At 38.4% G+C, this 20656-nt stretch overlaps 1 protein-coding gene across 1 annotated transcript in view; it reads right to left on the reverse strand.

Annotated features, from left to right (window-relative positions):
* Positions 1-403: 403 nt before the first annotated feature.
* The window catches only part of LOC121315993 (translocating chain-associated membrane protein 2-like), a 37892-nt gene continuing 17639 nt past the window's right edge, over positions 404-20656 (reverse strand). Inside the window, exons 2-3 of the mRNA XM_041250655.1 lie at positions 16821-16884; positions 404-1471 (exon numbers count right to left, since the gene is read on the reverse strand). Of these exons, the coding sequence (XP_041106589.1) occupies positions 1338-1471; positions 16821-16884 (198 nt within the window). The 3' untranslated portion in view covers positions 404-1337. The remainder of the gene's footprint in view (positions 1472-16820; positions 16885-20656) is intronic.

Here is a 20656-nt window from a genome sequence, read left to right on the forward strand (position 1 = left end):
TGGAAAAATATGAGAAAACCTTTCAATGGCTGAGTGACACAGATAGGAGCTGAATGAAACTGAAAAATTAAAACATAAAAAAGGGGCGAATCTCATCGCCCCATGCACTACAGAGATAACACGGATAAAGGAGATAGCTGCTTCTGCATCCAGAGCTCAAAGAATATCACAGACATTTACAGAGCTTTGTTATACTTTGTTCTAGTAATAAAATAATGACTTGGATCGCATTATTGAGGAGTTTGGTAATAAAATCAGGAGAGGATTTATCAGTATGCATGTCTATAAAGAGGTATGTGAAAAATACAGCGAACAAGGAGTGGTGCTTGGCTGGAGATACAGTACTGTGTCCTTTTGTGATTCAATGCATTTTAAACCTGTTTTACGCTGAAAAAAAATTTAAACACTACATGTAAAATAAACGCGTGTGAAAATAAACTGGAACCAACGCGCCTGACAAGCGCTGAATAAATGGAGTGTAAAGGGTAAAGTTCATGGCTAATGAGCGGTGGTGTGCATTGCATGGTGGAGCGCATTTTGGAAGTGCTAGCACAGCCTTAACTTGCCAAAACTGTCATGACACATATGGGACAATTTTAGTTGCCCCATATGTATCACTTATAATTTTACGGCGCTATAGCTTCAATGCTGTCGTTAACGCTTGACACATGACTTCCTATGTCCTTTGGACATTCTTTGTAGTATCGTCTCCTAGAATGTTTTGTAGTTGGTATGGTCAAATCCTCCTAGTGCGCAGGGCTCAGATTACTTTTTTTCAAAAGGTACTATATCCAGGTGCACACTGACAAATATTACGCGCATATAATAAAAATAAATCTTCAAAAAGTACAGACACACACAATCTTAGAACAATAAAGTATCTATTACAAATTGAGTTCAACACTTTTAGCCACATGCCTTGCTCTTGGAGATCATTATAATAAAATCTGCTTATTCAAGTAGAGACGGGGGCACTTTACACCACCAACAATCAAATCAACCACACTGCTATTTGAGTTAATTGCTGCCGTTAACATTGCAACAGTGTGTGATAGATGCATGTTTGTTGTTATTATTATTGTTATTATTATAACAATTATTATAATTATTATTATTACTATTACTACACATTTATTTATTTAGAATGCAGTTCTATGAGATCCCAGCCAAAGATCAGTAACTTGGCACAACTGGGATTTGAACAAGCAAGCTCCTATTGTATAACCCACCCTACACTTCATGGGACACTGCCTGTGCTATTGTTTTTAAAGCCTTACGAACTGTACCTTTGTCCACTATGACTTTATCACTGCTTTACCTAAACCCTTGGCTGTTTCTCACAGCAAGGCACAAATACTCACATCAAGCACATACTCCTGAACCACAGCATGAAGGATGATGGCAATGAAAAAGTAGAAGAGCACGGTGACACAATCCCTCCACCCACACTGATAGAGCGATACCTCTCCATCTAGAGACAAGGGGACAAAAAACGAGGACTAGGAGTCAAAAGATTTAGTATACAAACCCTTCCTAGCTCAACACTCATGACACTGCGCAAGCTGGAGGAAATGTAGTGAGAATTCCTGAGCTGGAATTCTAGCTCAGCACTACACACTGTGACTGTAGGGTTTAGTGGTAATGTGAGGGAAATTTATGTATTCTAATACAATTCTATATTTTTCTTGCAGAGTTCTTCCTACATTCTTTCATCTCCCCTCACCCAACTTAAAATGCAATGCAAGTAGCCTGCAGATCTGCTAGCCAGGGCCAGGAAGAAATTAACAAGATTGTGCTGATTAGATAAGGATACCAGGCCAAGTGGCTCAAGAAAGTGTGTCTGTTTTTCTAAATGGTCAGACTCTGATAAAATGTGTCTCTAACCCAGGTGTTAAAATGTCTATTGAAATTTATGAGTAACTCTAAGTGGGTTAGAGAATGTCTTTGAATTAGCTTTGCCAGTCAGCAAACCTTTAAAATGTTTAGATAAGTTTCCTAAAACTTTCTAAATACAAGATTGACACTAACATTTTGTTCATAATTTTCTTAAACTAACAATACCAAACATTACACACATTGTGATGATTGTCGTATGTCTAACTGCATTTTGATAACTGTCGGTATAATTATTAAGAAAATATTTGTTTTGTGCCTTACAATGACATCTGGAGTTATTCATCTTTTTGTGAGCAACATGAATATGAAGGTTTTATAGAGACATGAAGGAGCACAGTGGAGTTTCATTTAAGTTACTTTTTAAGAAGATATTTGATGGAGATATTTGATATATAGAATCATCTATATATATCTGGAAGCTACAGAAGATGCCTTGAGGGAGAAAACCTTCAACTTAAGAACTTCAATCTGCCTTGGAACTAAACTTTGAATTGAACTGCAACCAAAAGACAATATCTTTGAAAAGGATTAACTGCAATTGACTGTCTACGTGGTGTTTTTAAAAGACTTCACACATTGTTCTTGGAAATCTAACAATTTGCAACCAAACTCCAGGACTCTGAAAAAAAGTTTTGCAATGGATTTTTTTTACAACTGGACTTGCAAAACTTCCTGCTCTTAAAACCTTTCTTCAAGCTCCACAAGGGTAAATACATAATTCTTAACTTATCAAGAGTTGCCTATAGCTATTAGATTTAGAATATCTATTATGTGTTGTCTTTGCTTATCCATGTGTGCTATATAACAAAACTAGTTAAAAATCATTATTTCTTAAATTGTCTGTGGTTTTTGTTTGAAACAAGGTGCACTTTTACAGAGTAAACATTCATGATTGAATCAATTAAATAAAGCCAGAACTGCAAATTACTATTGGAGTAATGTATTGCTGTAGTTTATAGCATAATTGGTGAACTATAGTGACCAAGTTCTTTAATAATAATTTGTGAGGAAACCACATTGTGATATGACCTAGATGTAAAAATGTAAATATACATGAGTAAGAGATGAGGACTGAGAGCCAGGAGGCAGGGCACTTGGGATTATTACGTCCACAGAGAATAATAGCAGATTGCCGTCAGACTGTAATTCCACTAAGGGGTCCCAATGGCCATGTAAAAATAAAAAGTGAAGGACAAGATGTATTGTACAGATGTACTGTATGTCTGTACTGCTCTTTACAGTACCTTAGTTTGTACCAACTGCCAGTCCAGTTTTAAAAGCTAGTAAAAAGCGACGTTTTACAATTGAGAGCTGTTTTGAGAATGTGTACTCATTTTTAATATTTTCAAAATAGGGCCACAATAGCAGCTACTGCTAGGTAACATTCAAAAGCAAAGGGTTGGCCATACTTTGGCTTTGCTAGCTCCTGCTCTGAAGTGGTCCTGGTGTCTCAGTTCCAGACTGGCTCCAGCAGCCCCTGCTCCAGCTCCAGCAGCACCTGCATCTCCACACTGCTGCTCCAGTTTCAGCTGCTTTTAGCTGCCTGGCTCCAGCCCCCGCTCCAGAGCCACTAAAACCTCTTCTCAGTAATGTACATTCTTGACTGTCATAGTAACATCATATTTAAGTTTTTTTTTTTTTTTTTTTTTTTAAACTGTTCAAATCAGGTTGAATCTGCTTTTAGCGACAAGAAAGTGAAATCTGTTTTTAAGATTCTCTTTATTTTCCTTTATCTTGAAACACATTTCCATGAATCTAGACTGCATTCTCCTTGTATATTGGTGTCCGCCAAAAATTTCAACATTTTCTGAAAGTCTAAAAAGAATGTGTTGGGTTGCAGGGGTCGAGGGCAGTGTATGTTTTTTTACATTTTTATATTATTTCCATGCCTTCCTGCAAAAGTACTATAGCCACCAGAGATGTTTTTTTTGTACAGAAGAGCTCTAGGGCCACGTGAGAAACTCAATTACAACTTTGAGCTGGGTCTGAAGAAAAGCCAAAGAACATACAGTGGCTGTCAAAAGTATTCACCCCCTTGAATTTTTCCCACATTTGATTGTGTTACAATATGGAATCAAAATGGATTTAATTAGGAGTTTTTGCCACTGATCAACACAAAAAAGTCCATAATGTCAAAGTGAAAAATAAAATCTACAAATGGTTCTAAACTAATTACAAATACAAAACAGAAAATAATGATTGCATAAGTATTCACCCCCTTGAGTCAATATTTGGTAGAGGCATCTTTGGCAGCAATTACAGCCATCAGTCTATTTGGATAAGTCTCTACTAGCTTTGCACACCTGGACACTGCAATTTTTGCCCATTCGTCTTTGCAAAATTGCTCAAGCTCTGTCAAGTTGGATGGGGACCTTTGGTGAACATCAATTTTCAATTCTTTCCACATATTCTTAATTAGATTGAGGTCTGGGCTTTGACTGGGCCACTCCAGGATATTGACCTTTTTGTTTTTAAGCCACTCCAGTATGGCTTTGGCTGTATGTTTGGGGTCATTGTCCTGCTGGAAGATGAATCTTCTCCCAAGTCCCAGGTTTCTTGCAGATTTCAGTAGGTGTTCCACCAGGATTTCTCTGTACTTTGCTGCATCCATTTTGCCCTCTATCCTCACAAGCTTTCAAGGCCCTGACGCAGAGGAGCATCCCCATAGCATGATGCTGCCGCCACCATGCTTCACCATGCTTGTGCTTAACACCTAGTGTTGAGGCCAAAAAGCTCTACTTTGGTCTCATCAGACCATAGAATCTTCTTCCACTTGGCCTGCTGGCAAACTCTAGCCGAGATCTGACATGAGTTTTTTCAACAGTGTCTTTCTTTTTAACACTCTCCCATAAAAGGCCAGTTTTGTGAAGCACCCGGGTTATTGTTGCCATATGCACAGTGTCTCCCAGCTAAGCCGCGGAAGACTGTAACTCAACTCCTTTAGAGTTGCCATAGGCCTCTTGGTGGTCTCCCTGACTAGTGCCCTTCTTGCCCAAATACTGAGGACGGCCTGTTCTAGACAGATTCACAGTTGTGCCATATTATCGCCATTTCTTAATAATGGACTTTACTGTCCTCCGGGGGATATTCAATGCCTCTGAAATGTTTTTATATCCTACCCCTGATTGGTGCTTTTGAAGAACCTTATTCCGGATTTGCTTTGAATTTTCCTTAGTCTTCATGATGTAGTTTTTGTTTGGAAATGAACTAACCGACTGTGGGACCTCCCAGAGACAGATGTATTTAACCTGAAAGCATGTGAAACACCTTCATTGCACACAGGTGGACTCCATTCAACTAATTATGTGACTGCTTAGGTGTGTCATAGCAAAGGGGGTGAATACTTATGCAATCAATTATTTTCCATTTTATATTTGTAATTCATTTAGAACAATTTGTAGATTTTATTTTTCACTTCGACATTATGGACTTTTTTGTGGCAAAAACTCCTAATTAAATCCATTCTGATTCCATGTTGTAACACAATAAAATGTGGAAAAGTCCAAGGGGGGTGAATACTTTTGAGAGCCACTGTATGTAAACTTATAGAAACTAAAATAAGATCCAAAATGGAAAATTACCTATATGGTAACAGTATCCTGGGAGACAGTCAACATGGTTTTAGGAAAGGGAGATCGTGTCTAACTAACCCGCTTGATTTTTTTTGAGGATGCAACATCGATAATGGATAATTGCAAAGCATATGACATGGTTTATTTAGATTTCCAGAAAGCTTTTGACAAATTCCTGCATAAAAGATTAATTCTCAAACTGAATGCAGTAGAGATTCAAGGAAATGCATACACATGGATTAGGGAGTGGTTAACATGTACAAAACAGAAAGTACAGATTAGAGAATGGTTCCTAAAGGAGAGACCTCAAAATGGATAGAAGTCAGGCTTAATGGTCTGTAGTTACCTGGTTCAGTTTTGTTTCCCTTTTTGTGGATCGGTATTACATTTGCAATTTTCCAGTCTGTTGGTACAACCCCTGTGTCAAGAGACTGTTGCATGATCTTGGTTAGCGGTTTGTAAATAACTTCTTTCATTTCTTTGAGTACTACTGGAGGATCTCATCTGGACCAGGGTATTTGTTTATTTTAAGAGCTCCTAGTCCCTCTAACTCTTCTGCCTCCGTTACAAATATGTTTAGTGTAAATTTTTTGTAGATTTACCTGTTTTTTGCGATGCTCTTGTAAAAATCAGAATATATATCTTTTTTTTTTTTTTTTTTTTTTATATCTCATGAATGCTGCAATTTACCGTTAAATTTCTTGCATCACACTCAGTTATTTCTGCCAATTTCTTCCACTTCGTGGCAGTTGTCAAATTCGGACATAGTTTGCCTGTTATAATTTGCTTTCTTTTATTATATTCCTCCATAAGTATTATGTTTTTCCTCCTCTGTCTAGTTTGGGTTTCTTTTTTTTCTTTTTATCAGCCATACTGTAGTTTTCCTTAACTGGAGACAGGATTTACAGAGTACAGTAAGCTACTTGCCTGTTGGTTGAAATCCTAAGTCCATGCATACTTTCCCCTTAGCTAAGGAGAGCTGTTAAGATGTTTTGTGAAACACCCTTAAGTTTTTCCCTTAGCTAAGTGAAATACTTAATAATAATATGTTTTATGCAACCGGGCACTGGCAAATAAGGCACAGGAGTTTTCCACTGCGTAAAACAAAAAAAATACATTACTCTCCCACTCCGGTAAGAAGGTTCGATATTCATCTCCAGATTTTCTTTTTAGCTATTTTTTCTGCATTTATGAACAAAACAGAAGCCAGTCCTGTTCAAAGTAAAGTTAACGGTTTCCAAACTTCTGTAACTCGAGTCCCGAATATACAGAAAAGTAAGGGTGGATATGATTTGCTAGTTAGTTGCTATGTAACAAAAAAGTATTGCTGCCACTCTGCTAATTGGCCAAGGTCAGAAATGGATTTGCTTTTGATGGGGGGGGGGATTGAAAAAATACAAATATAAAAAATGAATTAAAGAATTAAATAAATAAATCAACTTGTTCATTGTATAATGAAAAATATGGGAAGTTCAAAGAGCCGCAGTTTGACCACAAAAGAGCAGTATGCGGCTCGGGAGACGCCCGTGATCTAGACAATGTGGGGGAAGTTATAAAAAAGGCCAACATGATACACGGATATATTGGGAAAAGTGTTGAATTTAAATCAAGGGAAGTAATGTTAAAATTGTTGTAATACGGCAGGGAAGGGGTTAAGTTTCCCTGCCTAAAAAAACATGTGAGACTGTATATGTGTTAATTGTTTAATTATTAGTTATCCCCTACACCTGGTGTGTACTGTAAATTAGCCAGGTGCAGGGTATTTAGAACATAAGAAAGTTTACAAACGAGAGGAAGCCATTCGGCCCATCTTGCTCGTTTGGTTGTTAGTAGCTTATTGATTAATTGATCACTCTTCTTTGCACTCTTTCTAGAGCAGCAATATCTTTTTTATAGAGAGGTGACCAGTACTGAATACAGTATTCAAGAAGAGGTCTTACTAGTGCATTGTACAGTTTTAACATTACTTCCCTTGATTTAAATTCAACACTTTTCTCATTGTATCCGAGCATCTTGTTAGCCTTTTTTATAGCTTCCCCACATTGTCTAGATGAAGACATTTCAGAGTCAACAAAAACTCCTAGGTCTTTTTCATAGATTCCTTCTACAATTTCAGTATCTCCCATATGATATTTATAATGTACATTTTTATTTCCTGCATGCAGTACTTTAAAAGAGAGCAGCTAGTATGTTCTGGGCTGCTGTAGTGTGAAGAGCCCGGTTGTGAGTGTGTGCCTTTCAATGTTTTGTGTTTTGTGACAGGTAAACGGCTTAGCCGTCCTGCGTGTTAGTCAGGGACCTGTTAGTGTATAGTCAGAGCTCCAAAACTGAGTTAGGTTTTGTTTCAATTTTGTTTGTTTATTGGTTCGTGTTTATTAAAAAAATAGCGCGTCAGCGCTTTAAACTTCCATTTTCGTGTCCTGGGTCCTGCTTAAAAGGGGCAACGAACATGTGAGAGGTGAAATCATTTTACACTGTACAATGCATTAGTAAGACCTCATCTTAAATATTGTGTTCAGTTCCGGTCACCTCGCTATAAAAAAGATATTGCTGCTCTAGAAAGAGTGCAAAGAAGAGCGACCAGAATTATTCCGGGCTTAAAAGGCATGTTATATGCAGACAGGCTAAAAGAATTGAATCTGTTCAGTCTTGAACAAAGAAGACTACGTGGTGACCTAATTCAAGCATTCAAAATTCTAAAAGGTATTGACAGTGTCGACCCAAGGGACTTTTTCAGCCTGAAAAAAGAAACAAGGACCAGGGGTCACAAATGGAGTTTAGAAAAAGGGGCATTCAGAACAGAAAATAGGAGACACTTTTTTACACAGAGAATTGTGAGGGTCTGGAATCAACTCCCCAGTAATGTTGTTGAAGCTGACACCCTGGGATCCTTCAAGAAGCTGCTTGATGAGATTTTGGGATCAATAAGCTACTAACAACCAAACGAGCAAGATGGGCCGAATGGCCTCCTCTCGTTTGTAAACTTTCTTATGTTCTTATGTTCTTAAATAAATGTTGAAAAAGTATCATGTTTTTGTGTCATTTGTTTAATCAGGTTATCTTTATCTATTATTAGAACTTAGATTAAGACCTAATAACATTTTAGGTTTGAAATATGTGAAAATCCTACGGGGTTCACAAACTTTCTCGGCACTGTACGTGTCACACTACATTGTGAAAATAACTGCAGTGATTTTGTACCAATCTTCACCAAACTTATTTTATTATTCAATCCTAGAGTCTTTTGTACGTTTCGGACTGCATTGGACTATAATCTTTCACTCACTGTCCTCTTCTATGCAATTATGCGGACCCTCTCTATATATGCCTGCACTGGTTTTCACTAAAGGTAATGATTGCAGGTACGAGAATACATGATTCTAGTTGTTAATTCTGGACGATCCCTTATATCAACAAAAACAGTATGCTCACTAATCCTTTGTGGTCCTATGCCGGACATTACAATTTTCACAATTTTCCTTTTAATGGCCGAGTGAGACCGATAGGAGCCGAATGAAACCGAAAAAAAGGGGTTGTAATCTCATAGCACCATGCACTACAGAGATAACATAGACTTAACAAAAGGAAATAGCTGCTTCTGCATCCCACACAAAGAATATCACAGACATTTACAGAGCTTTTATTTGATGTTACAGTAATAAAATAATGACTTGGATCACATTGAGGAGTTTGGCGATAAAACAAGTGATCAGGAGTGGATTTGTCAGTATGCACGTCTGTAACTGCGTGTATTCAGTTTGTGATTAAACTGCAGAGCTGCGTGTGCTTCCAGCCACTGGCTAAATACAACACTGAAACGGGTAAGTGAATTCCAGTGCATTAAATGGTTAAATTGTTGATTCGTTAAGGTAAATTAGGCTGCACTTAAAAAGAGTAATTTAGATTTCCTTAGTGTGCTGGGCTGAGTTGAATTGAGAGGCTGATTAGAAAGGTGTGTTAAGTATACGTCTCCAGGCCAACAGGATAGTATAAATTGGCAATCGTGTCTTAGAACGCCAGCCGTTCTAGGGCAGTCTGAGCGAGGACAGGCAGCGTTAGGACCTTTTCCCAAACACTCCAGCTGGCTACTAGAGGCCTCATTCCTTCTTTGATACCTAACATCTGGTTCCCCTGGACAAAGCAGGCTCACTCGTTCTCCACTCCCAGAATGAACACTGGTAAGTACCTGCTCCACGTATTCTTACTAACTGCTTCTCCCCCTATGCTGCCTGCTATAAACTTGAAAATCTCCTTTTTCAACTGTCGCTCCCTGACTGACAAACCTCTGCTTCTCAGTGAACTTATAACTGATACCAATCAAACTTCTCTGTCTAGCTGAAACCTGCCACTCTGTAAACTACATGCACTCGCTGCATCTAGCCACCCCAAAGGGCTATTCCCTCTTTGACAAATCTCGCCTCACTGGCCGAGGTGGGGGCACTGCTGTTATTGAAAATTCTGTTCTTGCTTCATCAGTTCTTTCTTTGCCTTGAGCTTGAGCTAGTGGTTCCAACGATAGAGCAAATAGCAATGGGAAGAGAGGACATCCTTGACGTGTTCCCCGTTGAAGTTTAAAGGGGAGGATTGACAGCTACCAGTCATCACAGATGCCAAAGAATTGTTATATTGTACTTGCACCATATAAATAAAACCTGGACCAAATCCAAAGCATTCCAAGACTAACCAGAGGTATTGCCACTCAATTCGATCGAATGCCTTTTCCGCATCCAGGGAAAAAACAGCAAAGATTCAGAGTGGGAGGCAGCATCACAAATGACATGTAGTAATATTGTCAGAAGCTAGACGCCCTCTCACGAAGCCTGTCTGATCAAAGTGGATCAAACTACCAATATATTGTTCTAATCTAGAAGCCATGACCTTAGGCTAGAGTTCTGCATCCGTGCATATAATGGAAATTGGACGATAACTGGAACTTCATTTGGATCTTTATTTTTTTTCAATAACAGTGAGATTAAGGCTGTATTTTGGTCCCTATGAAAAGAGCCTGTTTCAATAGCATAAGTTTATAGAGTTCAGTATAAAGAGGACCAGCTATATCCCATATTGCTAGCAAGAACCCAGGGGGGAGGCCACCTAAGCCCGGAGACTTATGCTTTTGCATAGATTTAATTCCCTGTTTTAATTCTTCTAAGGTAACAGGTGCATCAATAAGTTTACTTTCATCAGGATCCAGTTTAGGTAGATTTAGTTCGCTTAGAAATTTTTTACAAGCAGTGTGCTCTGTAGTGGTCTCTGATGTATATAATTTGGAATAGTATTCTTGAAATGTTTTATTAATTTATTTAGGTTTTGTAACCAATACATTATTTACAGTTTTAATCGTGCTAATTGCTGCCAAACATTCATTATGCTTTAGTCTCAGAGCTAGTAATCTCCTCGGTCTTTCCCTGTGGCAATAATAATTTTGCTTGGTGTGATGAATGAGGAATTCTGCTCGCGACAACGTTAGGGCTTTAAATTCGGTTTTGAGAATATTTAATTGTTTTGCTCTATCATCAGAAAAAGCCTGCTTCTGTCCTTTCTCTAAAATTTGAATTTGAGTTTCAAGATTAAGAATTTGTTTGTTTCTAGAGGTGTGTATATGGGAAGAAAATGCAGTACAATTAGCTCTCAGAAAACTCTTAGTAACTTTTCAAAGAACCTGAGGATTCTTAGCAGAACTGAGATTAAACTTAATAAACTATTGTAGTTTATTATTAATTTGTGTAATAAACTCTGAATTTTGTAAAAGAGAAGTATTGAAAAACAGTAGAAATAGATATCAGACAGATATGGTAAGCAAAACGGTACAATATAATTGTAGGCAAGCACTGGCAAATAGAACAACAATAAAAGAACAAATTCGTAAAGAACAGATTCATAGAAAGTCAACACTGAGACATATTAACAATAAACACAAGGCAGTCAGCAGAGAGTAGAAATTACTCTTTTACCTGCCAAAAACATAAAACTTCACCGATTTGTGACCCCTCAACACAGCAAGGTAACGCTCTGATCGCCAAACCCCCGCACTGACTCCAAGTCAACCACAAGACAAAAAATATCTGTATATATCGGCTTATTATTTTTTAACCTTATACACCTAGACCCGAAGAGGAAAAAAGAAAAGTCTCTTCTGAACTGTGACATTGCTGTAATCCGGGAAAAAGCGAAGTGAACAGCCACCGTGCTGCAGGGTGGAGCTGCTCCTAACTCCAGCGAGAATGGCCTGACGGTCGTTGTAATGTAGCAGCTTGAAAATCAAGGTGCGCGGCCTATTTCTACGGCCTTCCTTTCCGCTGTAGATGCGATGGGCTCTTTCGATCTCAATAGATCTGCCCTCCAAAGCCGGAACCCATTTAGGAAGATTACGTTGAAGGAATCTGATAGGGTCATCCTTCTCTTTGCCCTCGTCTAACCCAACAAGCCTTAGATTATTTTGCCGCTGTTTGTCCTCGTACTGGACCAGTTTCTCCTGCAATCTATCAACAGTAAGTCTGGTTTCAGCTGACTCTTGTTTGACTGCCCAAACAGTTACCTGCATATTGTCAGACTTAGAAGTAAATGTTTTCAAATCCTTTTCCAAGGATTTGAGCCTCTCCGTTAAACCGTAAAGTTCTTCCCAAATCACTTGTCTCATTAGGATCTGCAAATCTGCAACCGTAGCACACAGTTGTGACTCGGGGAGGTCGGTACTCATATCCTTTAACTTTTTCTTTAATGGTGAGAAACTCATGTCTTTATCACGTTTCATTGCCATTTCCAATATTTAATAACTTTTATTGAATTAAGTGGCTAAAAAATGCCCGGATAAAGGAAAAAAAAATAACCGTAGGGTGGAAGGGAAAAGCAGACCCAGGCGTCCATTCCTGTCTGCAGGTCACGTGATCTCCGCATGCAGTCTGTTTTTATGCTGGACGCAGTGGTGTTGCAAACCCAGTCAGTTGTGGTGTCCCCCAAGGATCTGTTCTTGGGCCTCTTCTCCAATATCTACATGCTTACCTTGGGTCACCTCATCCACCAACACAACCTCATGCTTCACTCCTATGCTGATGACACCCAGCTTTACTTAAAACTTGACCCTGGTAGCCCATCTGCCATGGGCCGGCTCTCTGCCTGCATTCAAGACGTCGAGGCCTGGATGTCTGCCAATTTTCACTAACAAATCTGAACCCCTAGTAGGATCTAAAACTCAACTTAAGGACCTTAACGAAGCTGCCTTGAACATCGGAAACTGTCTGATGGTGCCTTCCCCACAGTACGAAGCCTTGGTGTACTTCTAGACAGTCTCCTTTGATGCCCACATCGCCTCTGTGGTCAAATCTTCCTTCTACCATCTTAGAAACATCTCAGAAGTTCATCCCTACCTTTCCCCACTGGATGCTGAGATACTTTGTCATGCGTTTGTCTCCTCTCGACTCGACTACTGCAACTCTTTATATAGTGCTCTCCCAGCACACACCATAAACCGACCGCAGCTAGTTCAGAACGCTGCAGCCAGGATCCTTACAAGATGTAAAAAATGTGATCACATTACCCCAGTCTTGCTCAGCTGCACTGGCTACATGTTCAAAACTCTACTGCTCACCTACAATGCCTTTCATCACACATGTCCTGATAAACTCCTCAACCTGCTGACCCGCTATGTCCCTACCCGCAAGTTGAGGTCCTCCGACTCTGGCCTGCTTGTTATCTGCAAGCAAAAGCACACCGCACTTGGACAATGCTCATTTAGCTTCATGGCGCCGACTCTCTGGAGCTCTCTCCCAGCTTTGGTTCATGATGCTCAGACTGTAACTCGCTTTAAATCAACTCTCAAAACCCACCTGTTCTCTCTTGCTTTCCATGCGCCTTAAGCCTAATATCTGTTGGACAACCTGTTTTTTTGGCTGCTTGCCCAACGGGCAATCCGATTTTTTTTACTCTATAACAAGATAACGTTCTGTGCTTTAATCAAACAGCGGTTTCCCAATCGAGATTCCGCTCACAGATGATCCTGGTAAAACATGTTTAGAGGGATCAATGTGTTTCTTTGATAATGCTTGAGTGATTTCCTGGGTGACGTACATGTACACATTGCTTGTGTACATTTACATCCTCAATCTATGGCCTTAATTATACGACTAAATACTGATTTTTAAATAAATAAATAAAACTGCCGCTGATGTTGGCTCGTACAGCTCTATGCAACCGGCACGGCAAAGCAACATTTTTTTTTTTTTTTTTTTTTTTTAAATAAGGAACCAAGATTTCAATTAACATTTGCAATTGAAACAAAACAAACAAACTTTATTGAGTGCTTTTTTTTGGGGGGGGGGGGGGGGGGGGGGGGTATACTGGGGTGTGTTCTTTAATCGGTCGTATATACCTGTGTTCTTCAATAAATATAGCCAGAATATTGGTTGCAGCATGCCACAAATAGGTACTGTACTTGTAGTTCTATTTTTATTCACAATCTCAATGCTATTTTATTATTATTATAGTAGTGACAAATACTGCAATAAAGAAAATAAAAAAATAAAACAATACTAATATTATTAGTAATTTAGCTAATGCCTTTATCCAAGGTGACTTCCTTAACTTACTCCAGCAGCTTATACTGTTAGTTTTGGATTGTCCTTTTACTATAGCAAACAAAAGGCTTTGGACCCAAACAGGGTTGTTATAGTGATGGTATACTGTATTAAGTATTTGACTTGTGTTTAATAGACAACACTTGCACATTTTAATATATGATGTGTGCACATTTGTTATTTCATTTTTGTTATTTTTCACCACCCAACATTTAACAGTGTGTGTAAAAAAGTTTGGATCAGGATCCAATATCATCACTTACAAAAAAGTAACATACTGCAAGTATACTTGTGCCAAAATTGTCCGGTTTTAGTATACTATTGGTACCATTATACTATCCTATTTTGGCACAAGTATACAACATTGTATATTCTTTTTGTAAATTATGCAACGTAGTTCCCAAATATTGGACAGTTGTTAGATTGTATCTTACTTCTCTTTTGCATACCTGCATTGTCTCGTGCTAGATATCCACCTCCAGATTCTGACAAATACTTTTAGAAAACCAGGAGCAACTTCTGCTCTGGATCAAAAAGCTATAATGCTCTGCGGCTGCCCATCAATTTGAATAACCATCAAAAAACTAGTAGAACTAACTAAAACACAAGCCTGGGAAAAACAAACGGAAATCTGGAAAAAGTTTGGAATTTATAAGTTTACAAACGAGAGGAGGCCATTCGGCTTATCTTGCTTGTTTGGTTGTTTGTAGTTTACTGATCCCAGAATCACATCAAGCAGCTTCTTGAAGGATCCCAGAGTGTCAGCTTCAACAACATTACTGGAGAGTTGGTTCCAGACCCTCACAATTCTGTGTGTAAAAAAGTGCCTCCTATTTTCTGTTCTAAATGCCCCTTTATCTAATCTCCATTAGTGACCCCTGGTCCTTGTTTCTTTTTTCAGGTCAATAAAGTCCCTTGGGTCGACACTGTCTAAACCTTTTAGAATTTTGAATGGTTGAATTAGGTTGCCGCGTAGTCTCCTTTGTTCAAGACTGAATAGATTCAATTCTTTTAGCCTGTCTGCATAGGACATGCCTTTTAAACCCGGAATAATTCTGGTCGCTCTTCTTTGCACTCTTTCTAGAGCAGCAATATCCTTTTTATAGAGAGGTGACCAGAACTGAACACAAATATTCAAGATGAGGACTTACTAATGCATTGTACAGTTTTAACATTACTTCCCTTGATTTCAATTCAACACTTTTCACAATATATTCTCCTAGTTTCGTGTTGTCTGCAAATTTAACAAATTTGCTTACTATACCACAATCTAAATCATTAATGTGGATTAGGAATAGCAGAGGACCTAATACTCCACTTGTTACCTCACTCCATTTTGAGGCTTCTCCTCTAATCAGTACTTTCTGTTTTCTACATGTTAACCACTCCTTAATCCATGTACATGCATTTGCTTGGAGTGAGATACCCTGAGATACTGTACCTATATTTAGTACAGTGCACTTTGTAGAAATCACAGTCCATAGGTCCATTATGGGCAAAAGTCGACAATAGACTGCCCAAAGCGCAAGTACCATTACTAAAATTGAGCCCTGTTCACGTATTGTTACTATCATGTATTCTGCACTTTCCACTTTATTGCACTATTTCATGTATTCTGCACTTTTCACTGTTTTAGTGTGCTATTTCATGTATTATGCTACTATATGTACTATGCACTTTCCACTGTATTCAGTGTACTATGTATTATGCTACTATCACGTATTATGTACTTTCCACTGTATATCATGTATTATGCATGTCTATTTGAAGTGTTATGGATTTTCTTGTAATTATTGCATCTTGTAAAGCTCATTGTGATGTGTTCCTCTATGAAAGGCGCTATATAAAAAAGATTGATTCATTGATAAAGAGGTATGTCAAAAATACAGCAAACAAGGGGTGGGGCTTGGCTGGAGATAAAGGACTGAGTGTCCTTTTGCGATTCAATGCCTTTTAAACGTGTTTTACTCAAAAAATATTTTAAAACAGCATGTGTAAAATAAACAGCTTGTGTAAAAAGCAATGGACCTGACGTGCCTGACAAGTGCTGAATAAATGGACCGCAGTTAGACATTTTATATAATTATTTTTGTTTTCAAATGTTTTAATTTAAATATTCAGGAAGGAATTTTTTTTTTTTTTTAAATGTGAAAGGAAGGAAATAGGGAGCTGCTCCAGTGACCCAGCTCCAGCTCTGGAACTCAGCTCACAAAACTGGAAAGCTCCGCTCCGGCTCAACAGCATGGCTAACCCTACCAAAGTAGTGTTCTAGAGTTTTAGTGTGTTAAGTCATCACAATAAATGCAAAAGTCAAATAACAGCACACATGGGTGTCACTATAGCATTGTACCTGGTGTATTTTCAAGGTTAACAATTTAAAATCTAAAAGAAGATACTAAATGTAACATAAGTCTTAAGAATTTATTCTGAAAGAAATACTAAACATGATAAACATTGTCAATTTTGAAACAAAATCAGGCTGTGGGGAGAAAAAAAAAATGCTACTCTGTCTTGGTATGTCAGCTATCATAATTTAAGTTTGCAAAACACCAAACATATTACAATACCGGAAAGTGCATGATCAATTCCTGATAGATTGGAGTGCAAATTTGTCATTGCATAAGTGTCAAGGGAGCATTGCATAAAGGTTACACCAACTGTTTGAGCGGGTTTTACATAAAAGGTTAAAAAAACAATACATCTTCAGCAACATATGGAATTGCAGCCTGATAAACCTGCACTCACTTAGACCAACAGTCTGTTTCCATGCCCTTCTCACCTGGTGTCAGAGTGCTGGTGTTGTACTGTGGGAGAATGAACAGGAAGGCTGTCTTTGCCGTCACCTAAAAGAGAACAGATGGGTTAGGGCCTATTCACACTTGGGACGTGATTTTTAATACCCAGTTTACAATAGCCACTTTTAAGCCGGCTTAGGTCTTTTCTTTGTAGTGTAAACACAGTGGTCCCAGGTCCAGCCATCCTAAAGGGGGGCTCTGCAACTGCCTTGGTCTGTTTTTTGCTTTACTGTGAGCGCATCGGTCCCTGAGACAGCTCACATTTGCTTACGTACACTGTCAGGGTCAAATATACAGACAACAGCAACAAGAAGTTGGGATTGTTACTTGGAAAACAGAAGAAAAAACATCTTTGACAGAATGGCGAGAGACAGTAGCAGAGGATTCCAAAATACAAACAGATTTTCTGATTTGTCCTATAATGTGAAGACATTAAATGTGTTTATTTCATGTGGGATAAATGTGAAACAAGCTCAGTTGCAACAAAACTGTCAGAAATATACATTTTTCACACATATCTACAAACATTCATATTTTGTGGGTACCTCCATCTAGAATTAAACAAATTACATTAAAGTCACCAAGAAAATGAAATGGTTTCTTTCACGAAAAGTAAAGCACTTTTAGACCTGCACACAGTGCTTATTTAATTAATTACAGGCATCACGGCACCAACAATTAGGTGCCTATAATATTTGAAAAATAAAACTGCAAGCTTGTGGAAGTTTAATCAATTTAAACGTATAGGCTTTATTTGTTAAATTGTATTATCGGAAGTGGCGTGATGTGAATATATGTGCAGGCACTCGCTTCCAGCACTATTTTTACACAAAGGACCGTATTTGCTTCTATAAGGAGATCATTTGATTTCTGAAAGGCTTTTTTTTTTTTTTTTATTCTATCATCGATAGTACCGTGATGCGTGGTTAGTTCTAAGGTTTCACTATCGAGATATTGTTCTCCAAAACACCCGATGCATCAACGTTATGAAAGCTTAAAAAAACGGAATACATGTGGAGCTGAGGATTACTGTGTAAAATTGGTATTAAAGCTTTAAAAACTAGTATCCACACTATATTGATTACACTGTTTTATGCATATACAGTAGTAATTACAGAGTAACAACCAATCAAGAGAAAAACTACACAGGACATTTTAATAAAACGCACAACAATAACAGCAGTGTGTTTCCAAAACACAGATGTAAAAGACAACATTCCCCTTTTCATCCCTATCCAGTAATTTTGTTTATACCACAAAGTAATTTTATTCAATGAAACATGTAAAAATGCTTCCACTGCTCCCTGCATCCTCAAACCAGAGGTCTCAAGGGCCGTTCAAACCGGACGCAGTGCGCCAATGTCATGCGGCAAAAGCAATGGTTATCAATGAAGGTGGTCACGCGCAGCGGCAGAGGGAAGCAGCACCCAAGCAGCGCACAGGAGATCAAATATTTTCAACTTTCACCAAAACACGTCATGATGTACACTACCAGCAACCTATCAGGGGAAAGTAGGAGGCTCCTTTGCGAGGAAGAAAAAACAAAAACAACAATGTACAATAGAGGGTTCTGATTTTGGATTTTCCAGAGCTGTATAATACAACACTAGGTTTGAAATCTGCCTTCATCTTTCCCCGTCGCGTTCGGTGTGAACAGTGGTCTGCAGCGACTGAAGAGCAACACACAAGGAGGCTGCACGTGCGCCGTGTCCAGTGTGAACAGCCCTTAAGGCTAAAATGCACTCATTTTTTGCAGTAACTGGCAACAACCTGCGCACTTCATTTACTAACTTTCACAAGTTATTATCATAAATAGACTGTCCAGGTAAACCTATTTGCATTCTTACAAAGCATTAACATAAGCATATTTGTGTCTGTCTTACAACTGATTCTCTGATTTCTCTCTGTAAAAATGCACGTCACATTCGTGCAGAACTCACTCAGGCACCAGCGAATTAACTAGTACAGGGTGGGTGATGCAGGCGTCTGGCGATTCTGCCTCTAGAGTGCTGCTCGGTGCTGCTCATGAACATACTAAAATCAGTGAAGCACATTCTTCCTGCATTACTTAGAAGTATAAGTACTTTGGTAAATATAAATACAAATCACAATACTTACACTTTGACAGTTTTTGTTTTATTTTCCTTTTTAAAAAATGATCATTTCAGAAATCAAGAGTTTTGAAACAGGTAAAAATATAAATCAGAACATTAGTCAAATACACATTTAAAAGTATAGTAATTGAAGAAGACATACCATGTCCATTATTATTATTCTTTTTTTTTTTTGCAAGCTTATTCATCATGTGACTCAACTCCATGTATCTGCTGAAACTACACACCACTTCTTTCATAAAGACATTCTGTCTGGAGACACACCTCTTTAAATCTTGCAAATAACACTGCAGAATTAGGAAAGAAACAATTGAGAGGATTAATTATGTGTTTAGATTAAAAGGGGCGCTACTTAAATTACAATCGGGTAATACATAGCAGTGAACATGTTTTAGAGCAACGAGTCAGTCAACACGCCTTTATCAGTGTTTCATATTTTATCCTGGTTATTATTATAATGCCAGTAAAATGCTAAACTTAATTTATGGAGTACTGTAGATAGGATTACTCTCACAAGACATTGCTGGACTGTTACTAAATTGTTTCATATTTCTATTGTTATTGTAAACACCAGCAATAAGCTAAAAAGGTCTTTTCAAAACAGCATTATTTGACTGAGCTAGTCGAACCCATTTACAACGTACCTGGGATATAACATACACACTGGATATAAAGAACTAGTATGATGGAACCAAATAAAATCGTATTAAATCCTGTTTAAATTCTCCTTTTAGTATATACTGTGATAGTGCACACTTCCTGTTATTACGCAGTGGTCTGTCCTGCGCATATTGCGTACTCGTAGGCCTACTTCTTGCTGTTTGAACTTGACCTTGCTCTCGTAATTTCTGCAGTATTATCATGGACAGCGCTAAACGGTCATCAATTTCACTTAAGGACAAACTGTACATTATTGGAGAAATCTTAAAGGGACGAAAGCAGGCAGAATTATGTTGTCAAAGAGCTCAAGTCTAAAAAGCAGTAGCCACTGACGCAGTCAAAGCCCCTGTCCACACTGGGGGGAAAAAAAAAAAAAAAAAAAAGAAATCCAAGTTCAAAACAGATATACCTGAACCCTAGCTCACCAGTGTTAGTGCGTCCAGATTGCCGTCATGAACTGGGTTCGTTTAACAGCTGTTAAAAAAAAAAAAAAAAAAAAACACACATGGATGACTATCCCACAAACCACTGTAATGTATACACATTCTCCCCCCCCCTTTTTCATTGAACACGGAGCAGAACAGAGGAGCTACGAGAAAGTGTCAAAGTAATCAAAAGGGGAATAATTCGCATGGGGGGGGGGGGGGGGGGAGCCTAAGTCAAGGCAAACAAATTAGATGGGCAACTGGTCAAAGGGAAATTCTGGGGCGGATAAGACGTTCTTTAAATTTAATTAAAGTCATAATACAGACCTTTAACTTGCTAATAACATACGTCCAGATTACAGTTAAACCAGTTTATGTAACCCAGTTATGCCGACAACCGAGTTTGAGACTACCTCCCGAGTAGGTTTTGGTTGTTGATCTCAGTTATGGTCCGTGTAGTGTAGATGCAAATCGATTTAAGCACTTTTAAACAGGTTTTGAACCCTTTAATCTGTTCTAAAACGCTAATGTGGACAGGGCCTAAAAGACTTAAAAAAGCATACAGGCAATGATTACTGTACTGTGCCTGAACTGTATGGTAGTGTTTATTGACCAGTTTTA

The sequence above is a fragment of the Polyodon spathula genome, chromosome 5 (assembly GCF_017654505.1).
Source record: "Polyodon spathula isolate WHYD16114869_AA chromosome 5, ASM1765450v1, whole genome shotgun sequence".
Classification (NCBI taxonomy): Eukaryota; Metazoa; Chordata; class Actinopteri; order Acipenseriformes; family Polyodontidae; genus Polyodon; species Polyodon spathula.